Source organism: Temnothorax nylanderi, unplaced genomic scaffold, assembly GCF_030848795.1.
Source record: "Temnothorax nylanderi isolate EJ_2023f unplaced genomic scaffold, tnyl_v1.0 TNYL_tig0032_pilon, whole genome shotgun sequence".
In the NCBI taxonomy this organism is placed as follows: Eukaryota; Metazoa; Arthropoda; class Insecta; order Hymenoptera; family Formicidae; genus Temnothorax; species Temnothorax nylanderi.
Genome location: NW_027249094.1, coordinates 59694 through 86025, shown reverse-complemented (window position 1 = coordinate 86025; position 26332 = coordinate 59694). Strand labels below are relative to the sequence as shown.

At 30.9% G+C, this 26332-nt stretch overlaps 3 protein-coding genes across 6 annotated transcripts; 1 reads left to right on the top strand and 2 right to left on the bottom strand.

Annotated features, from left to right (window-relative positions):
* Positions 1-1416: 1416 nt before the first annotated feature.
* LOC139770717 (uncharacterized) lies at positions 1417-7214 on the bottom strand. The gene is made up of 8 exons (XM_071702835.1): positions 7037-7214; positions 6425-6551; positions 5869-5962; positions 5436-5551; positions 4457-4690; positions 4078-4280; positions 1933-2001; positions 1417-1848 (listed from the first exon to the last, which is right to left on the bottom strand). Exons 1-8 carry the CDS (start codon positions 7059-7061, stop codon positions 1712-1714), a joined length of 1005 nt encoding a protein of 334 aa, XP_071558936.1. The 5' UTR covers positions 7062-7214; the 3' UTR covers positions 1417-1711.
* Positions 7215-9606: 2392 nt separating this feature from the next.
* Positions 9607-16173, bottom strand: LOC139770710 (uncharacterized). The gene is made up of 14 exons (XM_071702824.1): positions 14746-16173; positions 14527-14671; positions 14150-14332; positions 13830-13984; positions 13603-13699; positions 13462-13525; positions 12880-13134; positions 12717-12736; positions 11763-11945; positions 11112-11205; positions 10991-11036; positions 10880-10944; positions 10725-10808; positions 9607-9944 (listed from the first exon to the last, which is right to left on the bottom strand). The coding sequence occupies exons 1-14, from the start codon at positions 14918-14920 to the stop codon at positions 9738-9740; spliced, it is 1773 nt and encodes a 590-aa protein (XP_071558925.1). The 5' UTR covers positions 14921-16173; the 3' UTR covers positions 9607-9737.
* On the top strand, positions 12679-25741 carry LOC139770716 (3-hydroxyisobutyrate dehydrogenase, mitochondrial-like). Of its 4 annotated transcripts, XM_071702832.1 has the most exons (8): positions 16885-17279; positions 20476-20555; positions 20635-20813; positions 20918-21039; positions 21904-22114; positions 22200-22326; positions 22646-22817; positions 22925-25741. In XM_071702832.1, the coding sequence occupies exons 1-8, from the start codon at positions 17234-17236 to the stop codon at positions 22927-22929; spliced, it is 942 nt and encodes a 313-aa protein (XP_071558933.1). In that variant the 5' UTR covers positions 16885-17233; the 3' UTR covers positions 22930-25741. The 4 variants fall into 4 exon arrangements, with proteins under 4 accessions (XP_071558934.1, XP_071558933.1, XP_071558932.1 ...); XM_071702833.1 differs by lacking the exon at positions 16885-17279 and adding an exon at positions 12679-12780 and having other exon boundaries at positions 22646-25741; XM_071702831.1 differs by having other exon boundaries at positions 16886-17279; positions 22646-25741.
* Positions 25742-26332: the final 591 nt, after the last annotated feature.

Genomic DNA, 26332 nt, shown 5'->3' with positions numbered 1-26332 from the left:
AGGAAGCTTTATGAGTGCAATAAAGTGTTAATGAAGTAATGTGCAAATTCCTAATTAGCACATATAAAAATAGTGAGGAAGCAATGTGTAAATTCCTAATTTGCACACTTTTTTATTTTTATGTAATTTTTACACAAATTTTACATACGGGCTCTATCCTCTTCTGAGTCAAATATTACATTATTTTGGCTCAGATTAGGGTATCGCTTTTTAATATATTTTTATCCAAATAATGTTACGTTGTCTCAAAAGAGTGTGTCTCAAAGTACAAACTATCATATATATGAAGTTTAACATCGACAAAATAAATTTAATGCCAGTGGTTGCTAGCTTGACAACCTTCAACAACTCTCATCTCCTCCTATTTATTTTAAAAATACTCTATTCCTTTTAATTTGCACACTTCTTTAAATTTTAAATTTAACCTTTTTATGAATTGATAGAGAGTCAGTTTAGTAGCACAAATGGGGTTTTACAATCGACGTAAATCAAGTCGATGTTAACTTTGAGAGTTCAGGCTATATGGTCCATATATGGACTTCCCCCATATGAACTTTTGATCGCGTATAAAACTTGGTTTAATCAACCAAATCTCAAAGAATTATATATGAAATAGGGACAGAAAAGACTAAAGAATATAACAGAATTAGAAATAGCCCGATATCTAAAAATTTGCGAAAGTTAAAGCCACCACAGACATTTCTCAAAAAATTCAAAATTTTTTAAAAAGATAAACCCTTTCACCGATCTTTGCCCAATTAAATACCAACCTTCCTTTAAAGTAAATTTAGATGATAAAAGACTTTTTTTAAAATATCTAAAAATACAAGAGTCCAATAATATACGTATGTATAAATGTAGAAAGTTCCATCGTAATTAGATGTAACATTTTTCGAACGAAGAATTTGGGTCACATGCAGCCGCTCCATTGTCAATTAATCATCAGTGTGAGTCGCGTTAATTAGATAATATAGTTATATAAACGAAAACAGAGAACTTGAATCGCCAGTGAATAATTAACAATTAGCTAAAAAAGGATTATGATCGACCCAACTGGCAAATCTTATTGATCACAAAACGCTACGTTTCAACCGCAGATTTCGGTCCTTTTCAAGCGTATAACAACTCACAAATATTAATCAGTCAGACATAATGCCCAAACGACGCCGAATCTAAAAACTAAACATCAAAAATTGAAGCACGCAACAATAAGTATAAATCCATAAATAATTATATAAATCAGAAGCTTACATATTTGTGCGTTAAAATCACAGAGGTAAAATATATGTTAAACGGCATTTTCGTTAGTCGTTTATGTCGAAGGACATGTCAGAGAGCCGTGCGGTGGTAAAATGACAAATCGGACAAGAGAGAGAGGAGAGAGAGAGAGAGGAGAGAGCAATAAAAACAAACCAATGTCGTCAATAATAAAAGCTAGGGCGTAGAGAGGGAAACAGAGAAGAAGAAGAGGAAATTATGTTTCTTTTATAATATGTTCGTAGAGAGCGTTAAGATTCTTCGTGTCTTTTTGTAAGTTAATGGTGTCATCAAATTTTTTAATAAAAAACATCTCCGCTAATTCCCTCTTTCTAATCTGTCTCTCTTTATATATTACTTCTGGCTTTCCCCAATCGTTGTATAAAGTATATAAAGTACTATACTTATATAAAAAGAGAAAGTAAGAGAGAGAGATTTGATTATACACGTATTTTTAATATAATATGATGTGAGAATTTTGTTTTCCGAGTGACAACCATGCTAATACAGGCCATTTCTTTACAAGCCACAATGTCAACAGAAGTACATATTTATAATAAATTTTTACTACTGCTCCGACATAGGGTACAACTGAAACAAAAAGGAGAGAAAATTAGCATTAATATTATAGCAAATAATATTATAAAATACGGCACAAATCTGTGTAATACTTACGGCAAAGTTGAAGTATCAAATCACGGTATTTTGCATTTAACCAACTGTACCATCCAATTGGCTTATTATCTGAAATATATAAATGATTTCTTTATTGAATATATTTTGAATATTTTTCCTGTGAAGTACCTAATACTTTTCAAGCAATGATTATTCATAAAGCAAAATTATCTATTAGTAATATCTATTAGTAATTTAAATTAAAAACGCACATTTTTAAATAAATATTGCAATAATTTAACGCTTTTTTTCTGTTGTGATTTAAAAATTAAATTTTAGAGTAAAGTAAACATTGAGTAGAGTATATATAGTGAACATTGTAAACGAATAATTACTTAATACTACACGTGACCTATCCAGTAAGTTTTATATGTCTTATCATGTGCGTTAAGGAGGGTCCACATTATCGAGCAGAACCGCGAGCCGAACTTCGCCACGAACCGACATTATCGAGCCGACAAAGTTTGGCTCGATAATGTGGACGCATGATCGGTTCGCGGCGAAGTTCGGCTCGCGGTTCTGCTCGATAATGTGGACCCTCCTTTTACAGTAGAACTTTTATTATCCTTATAGGCATTAAATGATAAAATATTATGAATAATATGATTAAATAAAATAGTATTCTCATAAGTTGAATAACGTACTTTTTATATTGTTATTTAGCTATTTGCATAATTAAATTCTAGAACGATACACTTTTAAATTGAAACATAAATGGTACACTGTATATCATATCTTATGTAACTTTGAGTAGTTTCTAATTTAGAAACAAAATTCAAAAAGTAAGGTAAATGTACCAATGAGTAACCATGTCCCAGTATCTAACTATTAATGCAAATATGAATTTTTAATAAGTTTTGTATGTCAAGTACGAACAGAATTTCGAATTTTTTATTTTATGTAGTTATTTAGCTTTGTAATATTTTAAATTATGTCAATAGATTATTTAGTTTAAGCTATTCAAAATATTGTTTGAATTCTCTCCGTCAGGGATGGGCTGAGATTTGTGAGATTAATATTTGTTTTCCCTAAGTGTATGAAGCATTTCTAGAATTTTAAGAACATTTAGAACAATGTAAAATTATAATATAATTAATTCAAATGTATTTTTGAACAAGAATTTGCTTGGCTACATATCGGTACATGAAAAACTCGCTCGACCAATAAATAACTAACCGACCAATTATCGGGCACACGTGCTTGCTCGTTCGTTCGAGTAGATAACCACAATCGAAGTTTCTATTTCTGTGAGTTTTTTCAATGCAAAATTGTAAGTAAGATAAATATACCAATAAATAAGCAATTAAGGTCAATGGGACCGTATATCACAAATATGATGCAAAAGTTCAACATTTTTAGTTGAACCATTATTATTTAAAAAAAAATTTTTTTTTGGGTTAGAAAAAGCTATTTCCAAGTATTAGCCAAGTACTAGGATATATTTAAATTCGGACGCTAAGACAGTCATTTTTCATTGGTTATATACAGAGACAAATATACCTTTTGGAATTTATCTTTATTCTACGCTCAATTCTATATAATCGATCATTTTATACAGTTGCAATTGATTAAGAAAAAAACTTCAATCTTCTCAAATTCACTATAATTTCTCATAAAGCAATGATTTTTTATTTATTGGTACATTTACCTTAATAAAAAGCTGAATATGTGTAAAATAGGAAGATTGTCATTAGGATTTTAAAAGGATAATAAAATATAAAGAAAGATTTTGTGAAAATCAGAAAAATCTACTTTCGTAAATATAACTTTTTGTTTCTTTTTTGCATTAAAAAAAAAACGTTTATATTTTCTGGAAAATTGAAGCAGATATTGTAAAGATAGTTATGACTTTTTCGTATCTTCTAAAAAATAGACTTATTTAAGCAGTTGAAAAAAAGGAGGTAAAAATAACAAAGTGCACTAAAGATGAAAGAGACATTTTAACATACAAATATATATTTTTATACTTTTAAAATGATGTTATTCTGAAACTTTGCTACAATCGACACAAACACACATGCGATGCTCGTCGCGTATTAGTTTAGATTTAGAGCATGTAACACATGTGTTAGTTTATATGCGTTTAACATATATATAATAAATTTATGTAAATAATTAAAATAAACATTACAGTTGAATACTCACATTCTATACCATGCAGCTGATAGGTAAATTTTAGAAAAGCATGTTTGTCTAAAGTTATATCCATGTACCATAATCCATCTAATATGGCTAATGCTAAGTGATAAAATTCGGATGGAGCATTATACAAATATTCTGTCAAAATATGAGATACTTTTTGACACAATTCGCGAGTTTCTGCTGCGGTTTTACGGCACAGATTTAGTCTGTAAATAATGACAAATACTTAATAAAACCAGTGAAAAGTTATAGAATAATATATATCCACTAATTTTATTAATTATACTAGAAACTATATAATAATATAATAAAAGATTATATTTATGGACGCTCTGATTATTGTCAATAAAATATACTTTTTTGATATTGTTGTATACATTACCGATCGGGAATTTGTAACATGTGACCTATTACACGCCAGAAATGATTAAGTGCTTCTTCTTCTTGCGGCTTATTGCACAAGCCGATAGATTTTGGAGCGATTAATACATATCCTATGAAAGCAAACTGTGTGATTGCCATATCTCGTTGATAAATCCCTCCAACACCAGCTTTCTCTGATCTTTTACTACTCATCTTGTGTTTTCGGTGAATTACATTTATTGTCTTGTACATGCTAGCAGAATATAAAAATTCAAGAATTATTGTAAATAAATATTTTCTTACAATAGGAATTTTAATATTCCATAATTGGATATAGAGATAAAAATAAGGAATAGAATATATTTCGATAATTATATGATTACAGAAGGCTAGATATAGAAAAATGGCGGGAGAAGAGCTTCTTGTAAACATTACAGATGTAAATTGATAAAAAGTAAAAAATATTCGAGCTCTCTCTGAAGAATTTAGTTTCAAGAAACAGCAAGATCGGAACTTTAATCTTAGGTTACTTAGGTTACTAATGGGTTCAGGAGACCCGAGATAAAAACTTTCAGATTTCAGCATTCAGACAATAGCAAGTTCCTTTTTTCCTATATGAAGAGGGGATAAAGTTTCAACTTTCCTGAAGTGGCTATCTATGTGCGATAGTAGTTAGTTAACTACTATCGCACATACCACTTCAGGAAAATTAAAACTTTATCTCCTCTCGAACTCGCGATCGTGGTTGTGAGAAACATCAAAACACTATCTCACAGACCCAATATAGTAACCCAATAGTAGTAGATTTTTTCAAAAGTAAGTAAGTATATTGTAAAATCGCAACATTTTTTGTCACTGTAACTTTATATTTTTGTTATTACTTAAGTGCTATAGCCAATGATTATAATGATAATTAAAAATAATAATAAATATCTTGAATAATAAGATCTAGTAAAAACTGAAATATATATAAAAGATTGCACTTTGATAAAACTTACTCGGAGTCCGGGTCGTTTGGATCACTTGTATATAGCTTGTATATGTGTAATAGAGTTTGGGTATACCTACTAAAAGTCACGCAAGGTATACTGCTTTTATTAGTGTATATGAGCACCTATTAAGAAATTACATAAAACATTTTTAATTGTTTATTCGATAAACAATAACTTATTAATTTTTTCAAAACAATAAATTTTATTTTCTGATAAAAAATGATCAAGATATTCCATGGTATAATACCCCATCATAATTTTAGAATTATTATAATATGATTGAAAAGCATGAAAGTGTAAAAGATCTTTTATATTATACGAGAAAAATTATTTACAACTATTTCAACAAATTTATATATGTATGTACACTGTATACACATGTACAGTGTCTCGTGTTTGTAAAAACGATTTAATTATAAAAAATAGAGAATTTTATTACCCTTAATGTTTCCGGGACTGCTATTATCGCAAGAAGTCCGGCAAAGCTAGCTAGTACCATTGACATCATATTTCGTTTATAATAGTTTTGAGCTCTGAAATGAAAATATTTAGTTCTTGCAAATCTAACATAAATGTTACTAAAACATTACTGCCTGTAATGTATTGTTAATGCAATTATTGCTAAAAAACAGTTTATAGAAATTTGTATATAATTTGTAGAATATATTAAAATTTTCCAAAAATCGATATTATTTAGATATTATTATAATGTTCACAGTTCTAATGTCACAAAAATGTAACATTAATTGTAAGATTGAATGTACATTATAATGTATTAGGTATAATGTAACAGTAAGATTGAATAATGTAATAGTTTCATATATTTATTATCACCAGTTAATTATTTTTTCTCTTACACGTTTAGTGCAAAGAATTTTTAATTTATATCGTGAATTACATTGTTAATATTACAGTATTAATGATTATACTTTACAGTTTCAATCACACATCACATGATATATCATGATTATATCACACATCACATGAATACTTACTCTTTGAATAATTCTTCATCATACCAATTTGGAAGATCGTCAGGCGTTGTATTGGTGAATTTTGGTTCGATTATACTATCATCCTCTAACAGTAGTTCAAAATGTTTATCTACTGTTGGCGTTTGAACTGTAATATGTTGATGTGCAAATGTTCAACTTTAAATAATTTGCTAATGTAATTTTATAATTTATGTTGTTCAATAATATATTTTGTTTAATTAAAAATAAAAGTAAATAACTACGCTCGTATGAATATAAAAATTAAAAAGAAAAAGGCCAATGATCGAGCATTAATAGATGTTAAACCATATAATTAATTAACATATATACAAAGAACGGAACGTTTCGACTTCACCGAGTCTTCTTCAGCCGTAGTATAAAATATCATAGGTTAACATAAAATGTGTATAGGTATTCGTAATTACAAAAATATATATAATACTCCGATATACTAAACTCGATACAATTTAGTTGAAGTTACATAATTTTCCATTATGTTCTTTACATCCCTTTAAAATTTACCTGGTAATTTAAATCTACATTTTTAATATTAACGACAATTAATAACATTATAATATGGCAATTTTTTTTAATATTTTAGTAGATACTTACTATCGTCGATATGTCTTCTCTCCATCTCGCTTCGTCTGTTTAAGTAAGAAACACTAATCACAACAATAATATTATTTCTACTGTCGTTGCAATAGATATAAAAGAATTTTTTCTTTTAAAGTGCAAAACGGAATAAGTGTGCACGATAATGCAATACTGTGAAAAGGCAACTATTGCTATTAATAAAGATAAGACTGATACTGCTGCACATGTAGTTCCATCCGCGAGCTCAGCAACAATATTGCAAGTTACTCTCCATGATACGAGATTTATTGAGTTCACAAGTCAGTACATTTTTGTGACGTAAAGATGAGAAAGACGATTTTTACCGTTACTGGGTAAATATTGATAACAGGCTCGAACGTCAATTCTAGAAATATTGTTGAGCCTATCATCAAAACGTTTTGTCTTATGAGTGATTATCGCAGAACGGTTTTCCCCGTTTTGTTTAAGAAAGAACGTAAACGTCACTAAAATGAGTCACAAAACTACTTTGGTTACAGTGTCCTGGTCACATTTTTCAAGTATATCTCTGAAACATCTCTGAAACACCTCACTCACATTCTACATTGAGCAAGTTAACATCATAAATGTAGAAAAAAACTAGTATGTTCTGTGTACGTATTCTGGGAAAAAAAAGAAAAGAAACAAAACATAAAAATAAATCTATCCAATAATAAATCAACAGTCAATAAAAAAAATAGTTTTTTTACAAAGTTTATATAAAAAATTGCCATGTTATGTACATAATTATTCGACTATACTATCGATAGCGATAGTATGAATAGCGTTGAATCTTTATTTTTCGTCGATTCTATAATAGTATATCAGAACACTAAGTACGAGAGAAATCTATCTCTTCAAAAGATGAATGATTGAAAGAAGCACTGTAGTGCTTTGGCACAGTAATGAGTTCAACCTTTAGACCTTTACGTAATTACACGCAATGTCAAATAGTCGCGTAGTGCATGCAAAAACTAATTGATTGCTCGAATAAAAAATTACATATGCATACAGTTTTGTAAAAAATAAATTTTTCTTATTAGCCTCTACAGGAGCCTAATGAAAATTAGCCGTAAATAAAATTAATTGAAAATTGTAAGCGGCAAATCTTAAAACGCCTTTTCAGACGCAATAGAAAAAAACTTTATAGATTAATGCACAAGTTACATGCTCTCTATTAAGGGAACATAAAAGGTATTTTTATATTAATCTTATTGTTAGATAAATGTTGAAATAAATAATCATAAATTCTAGAATATAATTGCGTGTATAATTATCATGTACATATCGATAAATTTTGCGTCAGTGTATTTCTAAAAGATATCACGCATCTTTCTCGGAAAGAGATTATATTGTAGAGTTTTTTTTACGTGATAATTGTGAGTGAGAACAAATTAAGCGGATCTAAAAATGTTATGATTTATGATTTTAAATCTAAAAAGTAATGGCTTCTACTACCACACATGTACATACATACAAATGAATGTTAATTAAATTAATTTTATCTTATAAAATAAAACAGATATACATATGTATATATATAATTTATTTATTTTATAAAATATTGAATTAATTTTTATTCTTAATATTCAAATTGAGAGATTTTGTTTCCATTTACATCACGGAGCAAATAAAGTTAATAAAATAAAAAAGTAGTTTAATAAATTGCTAGCAAATGTTAACAAGAGTAATAAAAATAATTTCTTTTTATTCACAGCATAATGTAATAACATTGTTGAACGTGTATTATAAAATGTTTAAGGTCGAATATGTTCGGTTACTTTATCTCTCAATAAATTAAAAAACACAATTGCGTAAACACATTGTACAGACGAAATACTTTTATCTCTTGAGTCATTAGTATCTTCCCAGATAACCAAATATTGGCACGATGGTCGCATAATGCACGCACGCGTGCAATGGCATGCTGTCATGTGATGTTCAAATACTGCCGCACCTGACGAGCACAGTGACGGCACATTGCGCTTAACGGGCAATGCATGGTAGCTGCTAGCATTTTGCAGGTCAAAATTTTCGGCATCGTGCCCTAAGATAACAAACAATACTTATCGTGATAGCACCGTGCTAGCACTGTCTGCTTATCGATATAAAGTGACACAGGAGACAGCATAGTTTTTGCATGGACATTTTGCTGAGACAGCGTACGCTGTCGTGCTAGCACGCTTGGTTATCGGGGTTAAATTTCAACGTAAAGTTTGTTGCGTTATTATAAATTTTATTTAGCACTTTATTCAGATTTAACCCTCAAAACGAAAGTGTTGCTTCCGCAATATAAACTGAAATTTATGGGTCCCTCGTGTGCCTTATTAAATAATGTTAATGTGCTTAAAAATTCTGAAAAATTCTTTTTTTCATAAACATCGCATATATATATTTAGTGCTAATTCACTACCCTACGAAATAAAAAATAAATAATATTTACATGTATCTACTTATTATGTAAATATTATGAGAAATCTTGTCATTATTTTCGCGCAAAATTCAGTACTTGTTGTATGGACTAACAGACTTAATTACAAGTGAATCATCATTTGAATTGTGTGTATGTGTGTGATTCATTAATTCAGCTACGTTGCAATATCTTTTTTTATAAGCCGACGACTTGTATACTTCTCGTTTCTTTTGAATATCTCGAAACACCTCGCGAATCGGTCGCGAATCAGCGGCTCGTTTCAACTCATACACAAATACCATTGTAGACGCTAGAGGCCACGACGAGCGTTGTAAATCCGGCGCCTAACGGTGTCAAGCCAAGGGCTATAAAGTTTCCATTAAGACCATCGTACTCCTCGACGACTTCCCGAAGATTAAAACTGGCTCTTCGATGAATAACATCGTTGAGATGAAAGTGAGCGATGCCTGATTCCTTCAACCATAGCGTCATCTAAAGAATAAAGAAAATTTTAGGGTACAGACAGGATTTTTGTCGCAATATCACGTCAATACAGTCAGTTTTTTTTTATAAATTTATTGAAATAAAATAAATAACAATCTTTGTACTTTGGATAACTTTTACCATTACCATTCGCATATAGCTTACAGTAATATTTACAGTAATTAGATTACTTATTGTCTAATTGTTAACATTAATCACATACATTTTTATGAACTCAATTAAATGTATAAAAAGAATAAGAAATGTATATAGATCACAATATTGCAGACAAAGTTATTAATTAATGTATGATTAAACATTTCAGCTCAATTCGAGTTCCTCTTGGACTTGTCCGTTAAATTTACATTCTATAGCTATCACTGTTCATTTAATCAATGTTTGCTATGTCAAAGATATGTATATAATTTATTTATTACTAAAGAGAGCTCAAATTCAGTCCATAACTTTTGTACAGCGATCAATATCTTAGCCTTATAACGATCAATATATTGCCTTTTTGTATGTTAATTGTTTGTAACTTCTAAATTACTCAAAAATGCGGAGTCTACTTATCTGAAGAAAATTAATCTAAATAACATATGTTTTACAAGCTTTTAATGTGACAGTTTATCTAATTAATTAAACATTTATTTCTGTTACCAACAAATCTTGAACCAAGTAATATCTTGAGAGTTCTTATAGACAAAAATTGCGAATTTAGCTCTAAGCATTATATATCTTATGATACTTTACGACTGAGAAGGTCTGACTGCGCAATTGTCGCATTACCGTGTCAACAGGTCGCAACAGCCACGATTGAACCGCAAAGGATGAATAATAATTGCCCACTTGTTCTCTCATGAGTCTGTAGTCCTTACAACACAGTTTATAGTTCATTTTAGCTATTTTACAATATTTTTAATAGGCGCCTTCTTGCATCTTACTTTAATATCCTCATTGAAGATTTCATCCTCAGGAAAAAATATCGAGTCTATGACTTTCCCAAAAACTGCGATTTACCCTTTTTGATTAATGTATGTGCGTATGCCTCTGACCATACACGGCGATATATTTTGTAGGCAATTGGCTCGTGTAAGGATCCTGAAGGTACATATGTTTATCGTATCAGAAAAATCATAGTAGAAAAAATGCCCGTTGCATAAGCATAAATTTTACGTACTTCCATATCAAATACTCGGGCCAAAATGGAACTGGTCCTATATGACCCCACGATAAGTTAGCCTCGAGAAATTGACGTACCGTATCGATCCTATAAAAAACTGCGCGATCAATATCTTTATATTTTAAATAGATACAATAGGTGAATAATAATATACGATTTTATAGAAATTTTTGTACATAAATTTAAATATTTAATTTTATATAAATAAAAAGAGCATTCCCCTTAATAATAATTCCACAGTTTAACCCTTCGTGGTCACACTTATCTACAGTTTCATAATGGTCCACACCGTCAAAACGACCCCAGCGACTTTAATCAGCTGCCGTACTTACAGTTTTCATTATTTCGATTTAAAAAAATTACTGAACCTTCTTGAAATGTTGTAAAACCTGCCGCAATATTAATTTTGTTAATTATTCAATATTAACACATTGAAAAAAAATCGCAAAGTAAGTGTAATATCGTTAGTGTAATTCTGCTTTGAAAAATTTATGGGGTCATGCTGATCCCTAATGACCACGAAGGGTTAAAAAAACGCAAACTATAACAAAGAAAAAGTTAAGGTTAGTGACAAATGATTTTTTACTTAAATTAATTAAATTAGAAATAATTGAATTTAAGGATAACACGCATATTATCGTTACCTGTCCTCATATTCTGAACTCGTGAGTCTTGCTGCAAGACTGCTGCAGTAGGCGGTTATCAGCAGGAATCCTGTAGTTTGCCATAAATGCAACTCGAATCTAGCATTAGCGGTATTTTGGGGCACCCATGTGCCCACTAAACGAACGATCAGTTCCGTATCGTGTAGAAAATGCTTCGAAAACCTAAAAGAATGTATTATATCTAACATTTTTGGTCTTTCACATATCATATATTTTCTATGATATTATATATCACAGTGTACAACTAAAGTTGGAAGTTTATTATTGTTTTATTATTGCTTTTATAAGATAAAGAAGAGATAGAAAACAAAGCTAGGAAAAAACTGTTTGAGTAAAGTACATAATTTTTTATATCATTAACATACAAGCATATGATAAGAGCCATATTACTTTTTATCTTAAATCTATGCACGAAGCAGTTGAAAAATAGCAATTCTGATTGTTTGATAAAATAGCACACATTTAGAAAGTAGAATGCATTATAAAAAAGAAAAGATCCAATTACATATTAGTACATGCGATGTATCAATAGAGACACGGTAGTGTCTCGCGCCAAGTACACGCGCAGCGCGGGACCGCCCCTGCACGGAAAAAGGTATTCATTGTATGAGATCATGCAAGGCGGACCATGAAACGCGCTGCGCCCTGCCACTACGCTGGGCCGTGTCCCCCATGTCAAAACACGCTGCCGCGCAGCAACGTCTTTCCTCGTACTAAGCACGGTATTTTTCCGTGCATCGCACCGGCTTTCGCGTTGCGAACGTAGCACGAAGATACGCGGCAGCGTGTTTTGACATGTGCGCACGACGGAAGGAAGAGAGTGGGGGACACGGCCCAGCGTAGTGGCAGGGCGCAGCGCGTTTCATGGTCTGCCTTGCATGATCTCATACGGTGAATACCTTTTTCCGTGTGTGTATCTTTACGCAAGAGTACGAGAGTTGCGAGATTTTTACCTGAGATTTTGAAATCTCAATAACAATTGAATTGAACGGATCAAGTAGGTTCAATCGATAGCTTGGGTTCAATTTATATAAGAAAAGTTAATATAAGATTTATATAAGAAAAGTGTTTTCTTATTTGTCCTCCACGTGCCCTACATTTTTAACTTACGTTTTGGAAATTTCGGATCGATCCTAGCACGTGTATACATATATATGCTCTCAACAAACAACATGATTATCACAAGTATCCAACAATTCACCGAGAAAGGTCTCGTGAGCGCCCAGAAATTGGTGATCGGTTGTGGTCGCGGTACCAAAAAATGTATAAACATCTGAATCCATGGTGTGGTCATATTCACGAACTCGTTGTGACTCTGCGTTAACCAGATACTTCCGAATGCTAGATCAATCTTCGTATGAGATCAAAAATTATTTTAAATTGTTTTGTTACATTTTAATTGAATTTAAAAGAATCCAATATTTAAGTATTTTTCGACAGAGAAATCTTGATACTTGGAATACATTCTCTTCTATATTTAAAACATGAAAAATATTTAGAATATATTAGAAGCAAATTTCAAGTAGCATAATTATAGACTTGAATAAGATATTGTTATAGCTCTTATAAGTTCGAGATAACTCGATAATGTTACTGCAAATTTGTTATTAATTACGCCATAAAAATAAATTATTAGTTTATTAGAATTTAGATTACTTTAATTTAAGTATAATTATACCCTTTTCTCTCGTATAAGTTGGATAACACCACCACTCCATTCTGTACCATTGCGTCGACCGTATCTAAAAATTAGCTTATTTATAAAATTAATATTTGACATGCATTAACATAATGAAAAAACTGGAATACTCAGAGTTACCGGTAATTTCCATCTAGCTTTTGTATTGTCCAAGTAAAATTCAATTTCTCCGCTATGACCAGAAACAATTTCACTTCTATTCCATCCTTTTCTTTATCTGGAAGATATATAAACACGTTATTGCTTTACTTTTTGCCAAATTAACTGGCAATTAATTGATATCTCAGAGATTGTAGCATTAATTAACAAAGGTGAAATTAATTATAAGTTTAAATAATTTTATTCACCATTATCTGCTAGAAAAACCTCTTCTTCGACGCCGTTAATTATTTTCTTGGTTGTTTTCTTGAGATAGGAAAAGGGTGGCTGATAAAAAGTACATACTCGCAGTTCTCTACCTCTCATATTAACCGTGTTGAATTCAGACATCAGATCCTCGTAACTATAATTTACGCCATTCAACATATACATATAATATAATATATATCTTTGCTTACATAACATTTCATCGATATAAAAAATGCAGAATATTTTAAGTTGATGTTTATATGTATAATTTATTACGAGGAATGTAAATATGTGAAAATAAGTTACAAAAATTGCATACCTATTTACTTTTAGAAAAAATCTGGGAGACAAATAGTTTTCTGATAAGGTCCAAATTCCAGATCTCGATACAATATTTGCATTGGAATTTCCATATAAAGATACATTAAAAAGTTTCGAAGTATTTTTCAATTCGCCATTGATGATAACAAGAATTTCTGTCGTTGAGATGGAAGAAGGTACTCTGCCGAAAGAAATATATATACTTGCATTAATTTTAGAATAATATGGTTTTAATTAAATAAAATTGTCTGTTACATTTTATATTTATCTTTTATTCACATTCTATATTTTATATTTTATATATTATTAATTTAATAGTATTATTCTCTAGTATTATTATTATTAAAAAATTTAAATATTTTTGTTTTGGTTTACACTCGCATAGCTTTTTCAATTTCCTTATCCGTCGGTCCCAGCAAAAAGTATCCTTGACAATCATAGATTATTCTATGTAGAAGATATTCATGTGGATAAACATTGATAAATTGATTAAATAATACTTCCACATCGTAGATTGATTCTAAAAGAAAAGTTACTTTACTTTATAGGCAGCGCATTGTTACTTCGAAATAAAGTAGATGCGTGCATACGAACCACTTAAAAAAACATTACAACATTTAGAGTAAAGAAACGATTTCTTGACCATTGTCGTAAAATTTTCCGTTGAGATCCAGGATTCCGCTTTGGAATTCTTCATAATATTTCTTTTGTCAGTTAACACCGGAATAACGATGAGTGATAAAACACCGAACATTGAACTCACTTTCATGATGAACCATTATCAATTGTTATAATTTAATAATGTAATCTTTATGCAGGTAACTTTTATTCCTAAGAGTTATATAAGTCGAAAAGCTACACGCGTGTTCAGGAATTAATAATAACTATCTTGTAAGTTTATGATTATTGTATGTATGCGTGCATATGTAATTTTAAATTTCAATTATTATCTGTTCTCGCATTGCATATTTAATATTTCTCTGAATTGTGTACTTAGACTTATCACGCAATTTGATTTATAAGAGCCTATTTAAATGAGGCTTATATAAGAATTATTGTTCTGGCATGCTGGAATGTCGAGTAGTGTTATTAACGATTTAACACTAATCTAATATTGATTTAAACATACTTAATTATAATTAAATTAATTAATATTATCTGTCAAAGCAAGTCGACTTACTCGATTATCGTTATCTGCCACAGCAAATTTATCGGAAATTCGTTTTTTCTTAGATTATTACACTTAGCAATTAGTACGCAACACACGAGTATGTTTAACATGGGAATGAGAGTCGACTTGATGAGTTATCCAAATGGAGTTGCACATAAGAACGGTGTAAACGTGTCTGTACGAGCACGCTCATATGTGCAGCACAGTAGCCCTTCGTGTACAGTGAGGCACTCGAGGTGCAATTTGACAGCAGATAACTACTTCGATAGCGTACCCTGAATAAACAGCTACGACCAACATGGTTGACATATGTGTAATTACTCGGCGAATAAAAAATGACGTACACGCAATTATCTCCCACGTACGTTGCTTAATTGGTAATTCATAAAAAATTGAACCATAGCATACTTCGTGACAGCAATAATGAAACTAAACACGTGGTGTGGCATTCGTTATTGTTATCTCGACAAGTTAGAAGTTGTCTAACAAGCTGTCGCGAAGTGTCCTTGGTACTACCGATACTACCGTTTATATAAGAATCTTATATAAACGGTGCAGATAATGAATATCTGCATTTAATGAAAAAGATTTGCATTCAGTTATTATTAAATGCTGCAATTTGCATATAATATCAGAATTTTTTAAGATCAACACGTTTTTATTCTCATAGTGCTCTATTAAAAAGGAATGCGTTTGATGTCGTCTTATTTTTATAGGTAGTAAAAAGAAGGGGACTATAAAACAATGTTAACATTGCAATTCCCCAGTTTGTCGTAGAACAGCCGTTTATAACAATAAAAGATAAAACACGCAAGATTACATTTATATTTAACAGATATTTCTAAAGAGAAAAGCGGCTCAATAGAAATGACGTGACAATAATAACGATTATTACATATCTTGACATGTCTATGCTCATCAACATAAATAACAATGACATACTGGCAGGAATATTAATAACTCGTTATCGCGTGTGTCCCTAATCGTTTTACGATCAAATGGTCTCTACCGACTGGTGGCCGTGACCTAACGATTTGCAAAAAAAAACACGAGGGTGTTAGGGTTAGCAGGAAATTTTACGAGCTTCAAATAATTACCAGTTCGTACTAATAGATGTAAAAAATAGATTCTTTAAATATGATTTCTATAATTATAATTCTTATTTTAAAGTAATCGATGCAAAAAATATATTGTGATTATTAATTTCTTTTGAGGACAGGAAATGGAGCAATTCATCTTCTTAACAAAAATTTACGGAAATTAGAGCAATCGTGAAGATTTGTTAAGATAGAAATCGGTAACCCCTTTTGGAGACTTTAGAGACTTTAGAGAAAAAATGGGACTCTATAAGCTATCGAATGACACCTTATTTATTACTCTACGATTATTAGTTTCGAAGATATAAACGTTCAAAGTGTGACTACATGTTTTCGTTACATCTGTGCCTGGATTTACCCCCCCTCCCCTTACTGTCGACAAATACGTAGTTCTACGTCAAAAGAATTATTATATAATGATGAACAAACTGCGAAGTCCATTCGAATCACCCGCCATCGAAGCAACGTTCATTATCAATTCTTATTAAGTTACGTAATGTGTTTTCATGCTTAATCATAAATGAGACGTCGCTGCTGTCGCGTTTTCTATGCCATCGACAGTGTTCTTCTACAACCTAACATAAGTTTCTCTTTTCTCTCGCCAAAGATTTATTTTCTTCATACTTCTTTCGCTAATTAACACTCAGACGTATAATAACGAGCAGCTGATTACGTACACGTGTCTCGTCGAAACGAGTTATTATTGGCGCGATATATTTAACTTGATTAACACAAGAATCAGCATTATTTCCGTTGGTCACAAAGTGAATTATTTGCCGATACTTATGACTCATCACTTTCACAAGTACTAGGAATGAGTGTTTTAACGCTTACGAACTTGTTTGCTAGCACAGCAGCAGGTAATATTTTCGTTTATTTAAAACTAGAATAACCAGCGTCGGATGTATACCTAATTTTACCACATTCGTCAATTTGAAAACGGGCTTTATTTGTTATTATTTTCAATTTCTTTAATATTTAAATAATTAATTAACAAACATAGCTTTTAGTTACAAAGATTTTTATACATTTATTTACGATGAAAGATATTTAATATTTTAATAAGAACTCTTTTCATAGTTATTCAATTCTATCATATAAAAAAGAAACATATAAATATATTTTGCAATAACAATATTTTCAAATTAGTATTATATTTTATAAACTGTTAGCCATGTTTCAAAATAAGAATTTAATTAGACGTTAAATCTACAAAATTATTTTGCACTAAAGAAGAAATTAACCTTTTTACTAACACAACAGGCGCTTGACATAAATTTTAGATAGTGGATAATGAAAATGCCATTTTTCTCATTCAATTGTTTTTCTCATCAATTGTTATCGACGTACCGTACCACACTATACTATATCATTTAGTTTACTTGGAAAACTGATAGTATGCAGTTATTAGTATGAATAAGACAAAGCGTGAATATTAAAAAGTGTAAATAAGACAAAAATTATTCTTGCGTAGAACACAGAAAGGAAGTTCTTCAAAGAAATACTTACCGAAAATTCTGATATAAGAGAATGTTTTATTGTTGTATATTTTTTGTAATTGAATTATGATGAACTATAAAATTATTAAACTCGTTATTTTGACGGATTTTGATGTATTCTATGTACAGAACTTCGAAATTAGAGTGCTTAAGAAGGTTCGCCTATTAGTCGAAAGTCAACTTAGAGTCTTGATTTTTTTATATGATTTACATAAACACTTTACACAAATAATCCCAAAAGTTGAGCAATATTGACCGTATAGGTTTTTTTTTGTAATATTATTCAGAAGTTGACCATGCACTTTGAGCCTATCGCTTCATGAGAAACGGTCGCTCTGACGTAAATGATCACTGATTTAGTAACACACCTATCCAACTTAGGACTTTGAAAAACTATAGCATTTGACAGATGAAACATGAAGGATTGCATAAAAACTTTAAAAATTTATATCTTATATATAATCGGTATACCACCTGACTTGACCATACAACCTGATAAAAACAACAATTCTTATGGACTGGACCCGATTTATTCTCGCCTCCGAACGAGGAATTAATTATGTAACTTCGCTGACTACATTTTATCTCCGGTTTTGACTTCGTAGATGCAATGACAAAAACTCAGTATGTATTCGTCAGGCTCTCGAACGGTGATGTGGCTCTATAGGTTTAAGAATTTTATATTTTTGTAATTACGAATACCTATACACAATTTATGTTAACCTATGATATTTTATACTACGGCTGAAGAAGACTCGGTGAAGTCGAAACGTTCCGTTCTTTGTATATATGTTAATTAATTATATGGTTTAACATCTATTAATGCTCGATCATTGGTTTTTTTCTTGTTAATTTTAAAAAATAGAATTTTACCGTGTAGATTTAAAGCTTTAGTGTCACAAAGTTTACTTTTACCTCGTGGATCGAATTAGTAATGACAGACGTTGCCATTGGCAACGCAACAGCTGATGCGAACCCAACCTCGACACAAACAGTGTTTAACTACTAATCATGAATCCACGACACGCAATCATCAATATATTAATTAATTAATCATTTTAAGTCTTTAGTATTATCTGACAATTGTTCATATAGGTTTTTATAAATTATTTGTGATTTTTCTTTTACTTTTATAATGTTGGATAATAAGTATTTGACAACGATTCCCGAGTCGTTGACGCTCTCATACTTCGGAATATATTTGTTAATATTCTATACACTAACAATTTACGAAGTAGCATCCACAATTCATTATACTAATATTTAATATTGCATATAATTCGGGATCGCTGTAATAACATTATTATTCAATCGCATTTTTTACTTCAGAATAGTAGGCGAACCTCCTTAATAAAAAATAAATTCATATATAAATAATTTTTTTATCTTGACAAAAGTCAAAATAAATTCCAATGAAAGTACTTTAATAATTTCTGTAATGTTATACAATAAATCTGAAATCCGTCATTTTAACAGGGTTGGTTGTTCTAGTGTTAATTCTTTGAATACTCTAAATTAAAATTATCTTAATAAGACTATTGCCATGCATAATAAATGAGAGTCTTAATAATATATGTATTTGACTCCAAAATTATTTAATCTGACTGTTAAATTTTCTTTTAAATCTTGACTTATATAAATTTAAGATTACGGGAGAAAACTTTTAGATCGTTAATAAAAAGAATTGAGCTGATCATTACAAATTGTTGTGATCTTGCATGCATACATACATAACATGAAATATTCCAAGATACTTTTTCAATCCTTAAATTTACGCTTCTTTCGTTACCTTGATCTTGAATGTGAGTGCATGTTTGGTATTTGACCGATTTTCATTTTTGTTTATTTTTAGAGTGTTTAAAATTTTGTCAAACAATTCATGAATATTTCATGTTCTCTGTCAATCAACTTGAATGTTCCGGCAATCAACGCCAGACAGAGCTGCGTGACCTTGTCTCTTGTTTTAAAGACATTTCTTTAGGGGTATAATGAATTTCTTGAAAACAGGAAGATTCTAAAATGCTAAACATAAAATACCCGCGTGCCAAATTGAGATTCAAATAGACGTCAGTGTGCTTTAACCGCATGATATAGATTATAGACTATATAGAGGCTAATAAATATTGACTCTCACTCCGGTTATAAAGCCCCTTGCACAATGCCAGGCAACAGGCAATAGGAACAGGGAATAGAAATCAGAAATCATGTATAAATGTAGAATAAAGAGTGACACAGGCAATAGATACCAGCTGAGTTTCCGTGCTACCTGGGTTACGTGTTAAAATTCATAACTTTGACATTGAATATCTCGACTTTGGTACCGGCACGGTTCTTACAATTGAGGAGGTGTATAGATAACACTGTTACGAACTACGGTCCAAAGTTCAAGCATAGAAAATCGATTAACCGGTAAACATCCTTAACTAATCGACTTAAATTACTAGATAGCGGAGGCTTACAATTAGTTTATATAGGTATATTTTTTAACACATAAATTTCTTACTTCTTGCGAAATAGATACACATGCTTTTTAACATGTTTTACGATATCAATTTAGGAGCAAGATGTTATTCAAAAATAGGATTCGTTGGACTGGGCAACATGGGCGGTCATATGGCGAGAAACCTGCTGAAGAAGGTAATTGGAAGTAACATTTGATGAATTATTCTTTTTCAATTAAACGATTTTCATTAATAATTCATTCTTGCATTGACAGGGATATGAGCTCACTGTATATGACGTGAACAAATCCGCGGTGACGAATTTAGTGGAAACGGGTGCAAGTTGTGCGTCAGATGCGGCTGAAATGTCAAAAGAAGTTGAAGTCGTCATCTCGATGTTACCTTCGAATGAACATGTTCTTGATGTATACACTGGCAAAAACGGCGTGTTTAGGTAAAAATCAATTTTGAAGTCCAGCATTTTTTAAACCCCACTGTTAATTAAATGTATAAACTGCAATTTGCGATTACTTCATTTATCATTGATTTTGGTTTTAGTACAGCGAAAAACAATGTTCTACTGATCGACAGCAGTACCGTAGACCCATCCGTGTCTCAGCTGGTCGCATCGCAGGCTCGAGAACGGAATTTGAGATTTATCGACAGTCCCGTTTCAGGAGGTATGTATTTTATTCGCATTTAGATACGTAGGTAGCATATATAAAGAAACGAAAAATATGAATTTACCATGTAGAAACGAATTAAGTATGCACGAATTGTTGACTAAAGTAATAGTGACAAAGTAAGTAACCTTACTCTCTGTTTCTCGTTTTTATCATGTTTCTGTAAGTTTTATTTTTTAGTCTACTTTCTTATGATAGCATCTTTTAAAGATTATTACGTATCAAATTAATAATCGTAGAATCATCTCTTTCTAAAGAACGGACTTTACATTATTGACTCACTTATATTATTAATAAAACACACCTTTGACAACCTCATCCTATTTTTTATCACATTAAACTTGACTTGTCCTCTCTTCAGAACAAAGAACTACATATGTATATTGTTTATTTTCTCTTTCTTTTTACGTTTTTGACCTCACATAGATGTTTTAATAATTTTATTTGTTGACTAGTTTTTAAATTAAATTAATTTATTGTATAATGCTTTCAACTTTAATGTGGCCCTTTGTAGACTTGTTATAATTTATGTAGTTCGCTTTTTATTTTTTTATTTAGTTATAATATATTAATTTATCTTTGTATTTATTCTTTTTATTTATTATACTAGTAGTTTTTAACTAACTTTTCCTCTATCTTTATTAATTAATTGAATTTATTTTATGGCTAATAAAAACTCTGTGCTGTTTGAAACGTTCCAGTAAATTTTTTATCAGAAGATAATAATTCTTATTTCTTACTACAACATCCTCATTGTTTTTATTGTTTTACTGATTTATTGGTTTATTACATCGCTCATGACCTTTCCTCATTGTTAAAATAAGAAATGACTGCATATGTTAAATCGTGTCGATGTCGCAGGTGTAAACGCAGCTAAGGATGGCACATTAACATTCATGGTGGGCGGCTCGGAGACAGACTTTAACGATGCGAAATCTATTCTCGAAGCTCTGGGATCTAGAATAGTGCACTGCGGAGACGTAGGCATGGGACAGGCCGCTAAGCTCTGTAATAATATGTTATTAGCCATTAGTATGATTGGCACTGCGGAGGCATTCAACCTTGGGCAAAAGTGAGTGCACCAGCGGTGTGCATGCGCTCGTGATTGTGGTCTTCAACGCAGTCGGTAGTTTTATAGAATGCGTTATATATTTTAGGTTAGGCTTGGACGCCAAAATATTTGCGGATATCGTGAATTCCAGCACAGGCAGATGCTGGTCTTCCGATCTTTACAATCCAGTTCCAGGAATTTTGCCCAATGTTCCCAGCTCGAAGAACTATGAGGTAATTGAATGTGAAAGGCTTCTGCGTGACCCGATTTTCTTTTTATGCCGCGCTGATTCGCAGAAGCAGAATTCCAATCGGAGAAATTGAGATAATTAGGGAAGATAAACGTCGTAAAATTCCAACATTTTCGGTTACAAAATTGATGTAGCTCGCGTAATTTATTTAGAGAACTCTTACAATTTATTCAAGACCGGATAAGCAAAACGTAGTCGTTTCATCGAATTTACTCGAATATCATCATTCGTAATTGATTTTATGCGCACGTCTAATGGGAGCTGTGATGATTATGAAGCTAATAACAAGTTCACACGTGTAGGGCGGTTTCGGGACAACGTTGATGGCCAAAGACCTGGGATTGGCGCAATCCGCCGCGACCAGAACGCAAACTCCGATTCCCCTCGGTTCTCTGGCGCATCAAATTTATAGAGCGATCATTGCTCAAGGATTCTCGGACAAGGATTTCAGCGTGGTCTATCAGTTCCTTAAAGGTAAAAATTGAAAAGACCTGGAAATTTATATTATAAGATTTGTTAAAATAATGTATGTACATTGTCTCGAATGAAGTAAACGAATTTTGTACTTGGTTTTGTCGCAGTATAAGTAAGAACAGTAGGTCGAGTAGGTTCACTCCGTGTCGGAGCCTTTGTTCTTCGTGGCAAACGTCCGCCATGATGTTGATTGCGCAAGCGTGTTTTATTTCAACCGCTTACTAGAAACCGCTTGATAATTGTATAAGTGAAAAAAAATATAAGAAATATATATTAATCTGATATTAATTAAATATTCGAAGCATAAATGTCATGACACATGCATATAAGTAAAAAATACATGCGCATTTTATTTGAATAATAGAAACCGCCTGTGATAATTATATAAGAAATGAAAAAAATATAAGAAATATATTATACATATTAATTAAATATTCAAAGCAAAAATGTCACGACACATTTTATTCATGTATATTTTATTCATTTTATTTATGTATTAATGTAGGGGAGACCCCGGGGCTATGTGTCCACACTTTATGCTTTTTTCGAGTTTACTAAAAAACTAATGATTTGGCTAAAATTTTAATGGTATAACCTTTCAAACTTGCTATAAAAAAAACATAATTAGAATCGTTGATCTTTTAACATTTTAAAGAGGCGAATTTTTTAAATGGACAAGTCAAGCGTAGACAGATAGCCCCATATGCGGGGCTATCTGTCCACATAATAAAAAACACATTATTTATATTAATTTTTATACTTATTTATAATATTATTTATTATTAATATATAATATTGAAAAAACTGCCTAGTCGTTGGAGTCAGAGCAGTAGTAGGCACTCTGTGTAGATTTTTTAACAGGATTCCTGCGTAGAGCTGACTTTTCTTTATATACGGTGGCATCAAACTGATTTTGAGTTCGTTGCAATGTGATGAGTTTCTTTTGTCCCCTCAATTCTTTAATCTTTTTTTTGTAGGTGGGGCCTTTACTTTATCCTCGGCAACGTTTGAAATAGAAAATACTCAATAATTTAAGACAAACTCATTTATTTAACTTGACGTGTATTTTTAAAATAAAAATTTAGTGACGATTCTTGAATCGCAGGATCAAGTAACTGCTCGTAGGTCACTTTTTTACAGTAGCGAGTAAGAGCCCGAACATTTATTCCAAAGTCTAACGCTGTTTTTACGAAAAGATTCTCGCTCGATTTTTATTCTTTTAATCGCTCTAAGTATAATTTTATTGGATATGTCTACCTTGTCCGTCTTAAGGAAAGTATTTCTTTTGTAGTTACGCAGCATTATCTATTAATAAAAGAACAATCCGTCATTGAAGTGTGAAGTGTGGACACATTGGCCCATCAAAAATAGGACAGATAGCCCCGACCATGTTTTTCAGTCTTTAACATGTTGCCAATTTTAGATTATCCGAAATTAAGATTTGACGCTTCTCACACCTGATAACTATATATTAATTAATAATATTATGAATTGCTTACTTTAATTTGAATTAAACTACTGTCGCACAGCAAATTTTTCGACCGTCGAAAAATGTGAATAATTGTTTTCGCTTTTCTTTTAACGTATATAGCGTCTGCGAGAGGCATCGCAAGAAAACAAACAACATTTAAATATCTTACGTAGGACATTTTTCAACTACTTGTTATAATGGTAGAGACATCTGTCTCTTAAAACTTGAGATAGCAGTATAGCCCCCGTAGACAGATAGCCCCGGTCTCCCCTATTAATTTTTTTATGTATTTATTTATTTATTATCTTATTACATAATATTCAAATAGCATTTTTTTATTACTGTATTTATTTATTTATCGGCGCATCAGTTGTATTGTATTTGTATTTATTTAAAAATTTTTTTAAAATAAAATCATAATGAGTAATAAAAGTGGTTATCGATATGTATTTAAAGATTGTGGGATCAAAGGAAACTTTATTCTGATTTCCGAAAGATTCAGAAAGGTTATACGTATTCATTATAACAAATACATGAATACATAAATACGTTAAATACACATAAATACATAAATACATTAACACATTAATACATAAATAAATATGCTATTCGTATATTATGTAATAAGATACATAATAAATAAATACATTTGAAAAAATTAATACATAAATATATTAATACATTAATATATTTAATATGCATTCATGTCTTAATATATATATTAATGTGTTAATATATTTATGTATTAATTTTTTAAATTTATTTATTTATTATGTATCTTATTACATAATATACAAATAGCATATTTATTTATGTATTAGTGTTAATGTATTTATGTATTTATGTGTATTTAACGTATTTATGTATTCGTGTATTTGTCATAATGAATACGTACCTTTCTGAATCTTTTGGAAATCGGAATAAACTTTCCTTTGATCCCACAATCTTTAAATACACATCAATAACCACTTTTATTACTCATTATGATTTTATTTTAAAAAATTTTTTTAAATAAATACAAATACAATACAACTGACGCGCCGATGTATCTGACCAAATGAACTGTCAGATGACAGCCGCCATGTTATTGATTGCGCGAATCGCCATATTCATTTACCAACTTCTTAGGGGAGTGTACCTACTGTTCCAAAAGCTGATGTGTTTTTTTGTATTTTCTATCCAACACCTTAACATCGAACGATTATAATCTGCATTACTCATGCGTGTTCTAAAACCTGCAGAGGGCACCAGTTGATAGGCAGGGGCTAAGCTAAATGATTCCTGTTAGCGGCAAAGTCACTATTGGCTTTAATAACGGGTAAAATTTTATTGAGGTTATAAGACTGTATGTAGGTGTAATATAAAAAATGAAACTATGTATTACTGTGCCAAATAGGCTTGCTCCTACTGGCTGTACTTAATATTTTTCTAATAAAAAAAAATTAATGATTTCTGTCCTGTGGGAATGATCCGTTATTTAGGCTTAACAAACCCATAAATCTGAGTTCAATACACTGTAGGCACTTACATATATTTATACACGCATGCATCCATACATACATTTTTCTGAATGAAAGTTTTATAAACATTTGAAAAAAAAACAAGATAGTCTAATCTGAGAAGAATAATAGAAATTAGAATAATAAAAACAAAAACCCATAAATACCTATTTGATATAAATAGAGCAGAAGAGCTAAACCTCATTTTTCTATTTATATTTTTTACAAAGATAAATAATTTCTGCGAATTGTTAATTTTGTACGATTAGCTTTGATAGAATGGTATTTAAAAATATATTATAAAATTATTTTCTCATTGATAGAAAAGTTTCTGTACCAAAATAAATTTTTATATATTTTTTAAAATCATTTTTCGTTTATAGTACAAGCTGGTATATTAGTACGCTGTATTATCAACGCTCTCCTATCTTACAGTTCAATTCTAAGTTTACTGTTGTAAATAAAACGTTATAAATAGCAATAATGATCTTGCTAAACAATTGTGTCATATATGAAATTTCATCGCATTGCTTCCGTTACTGATT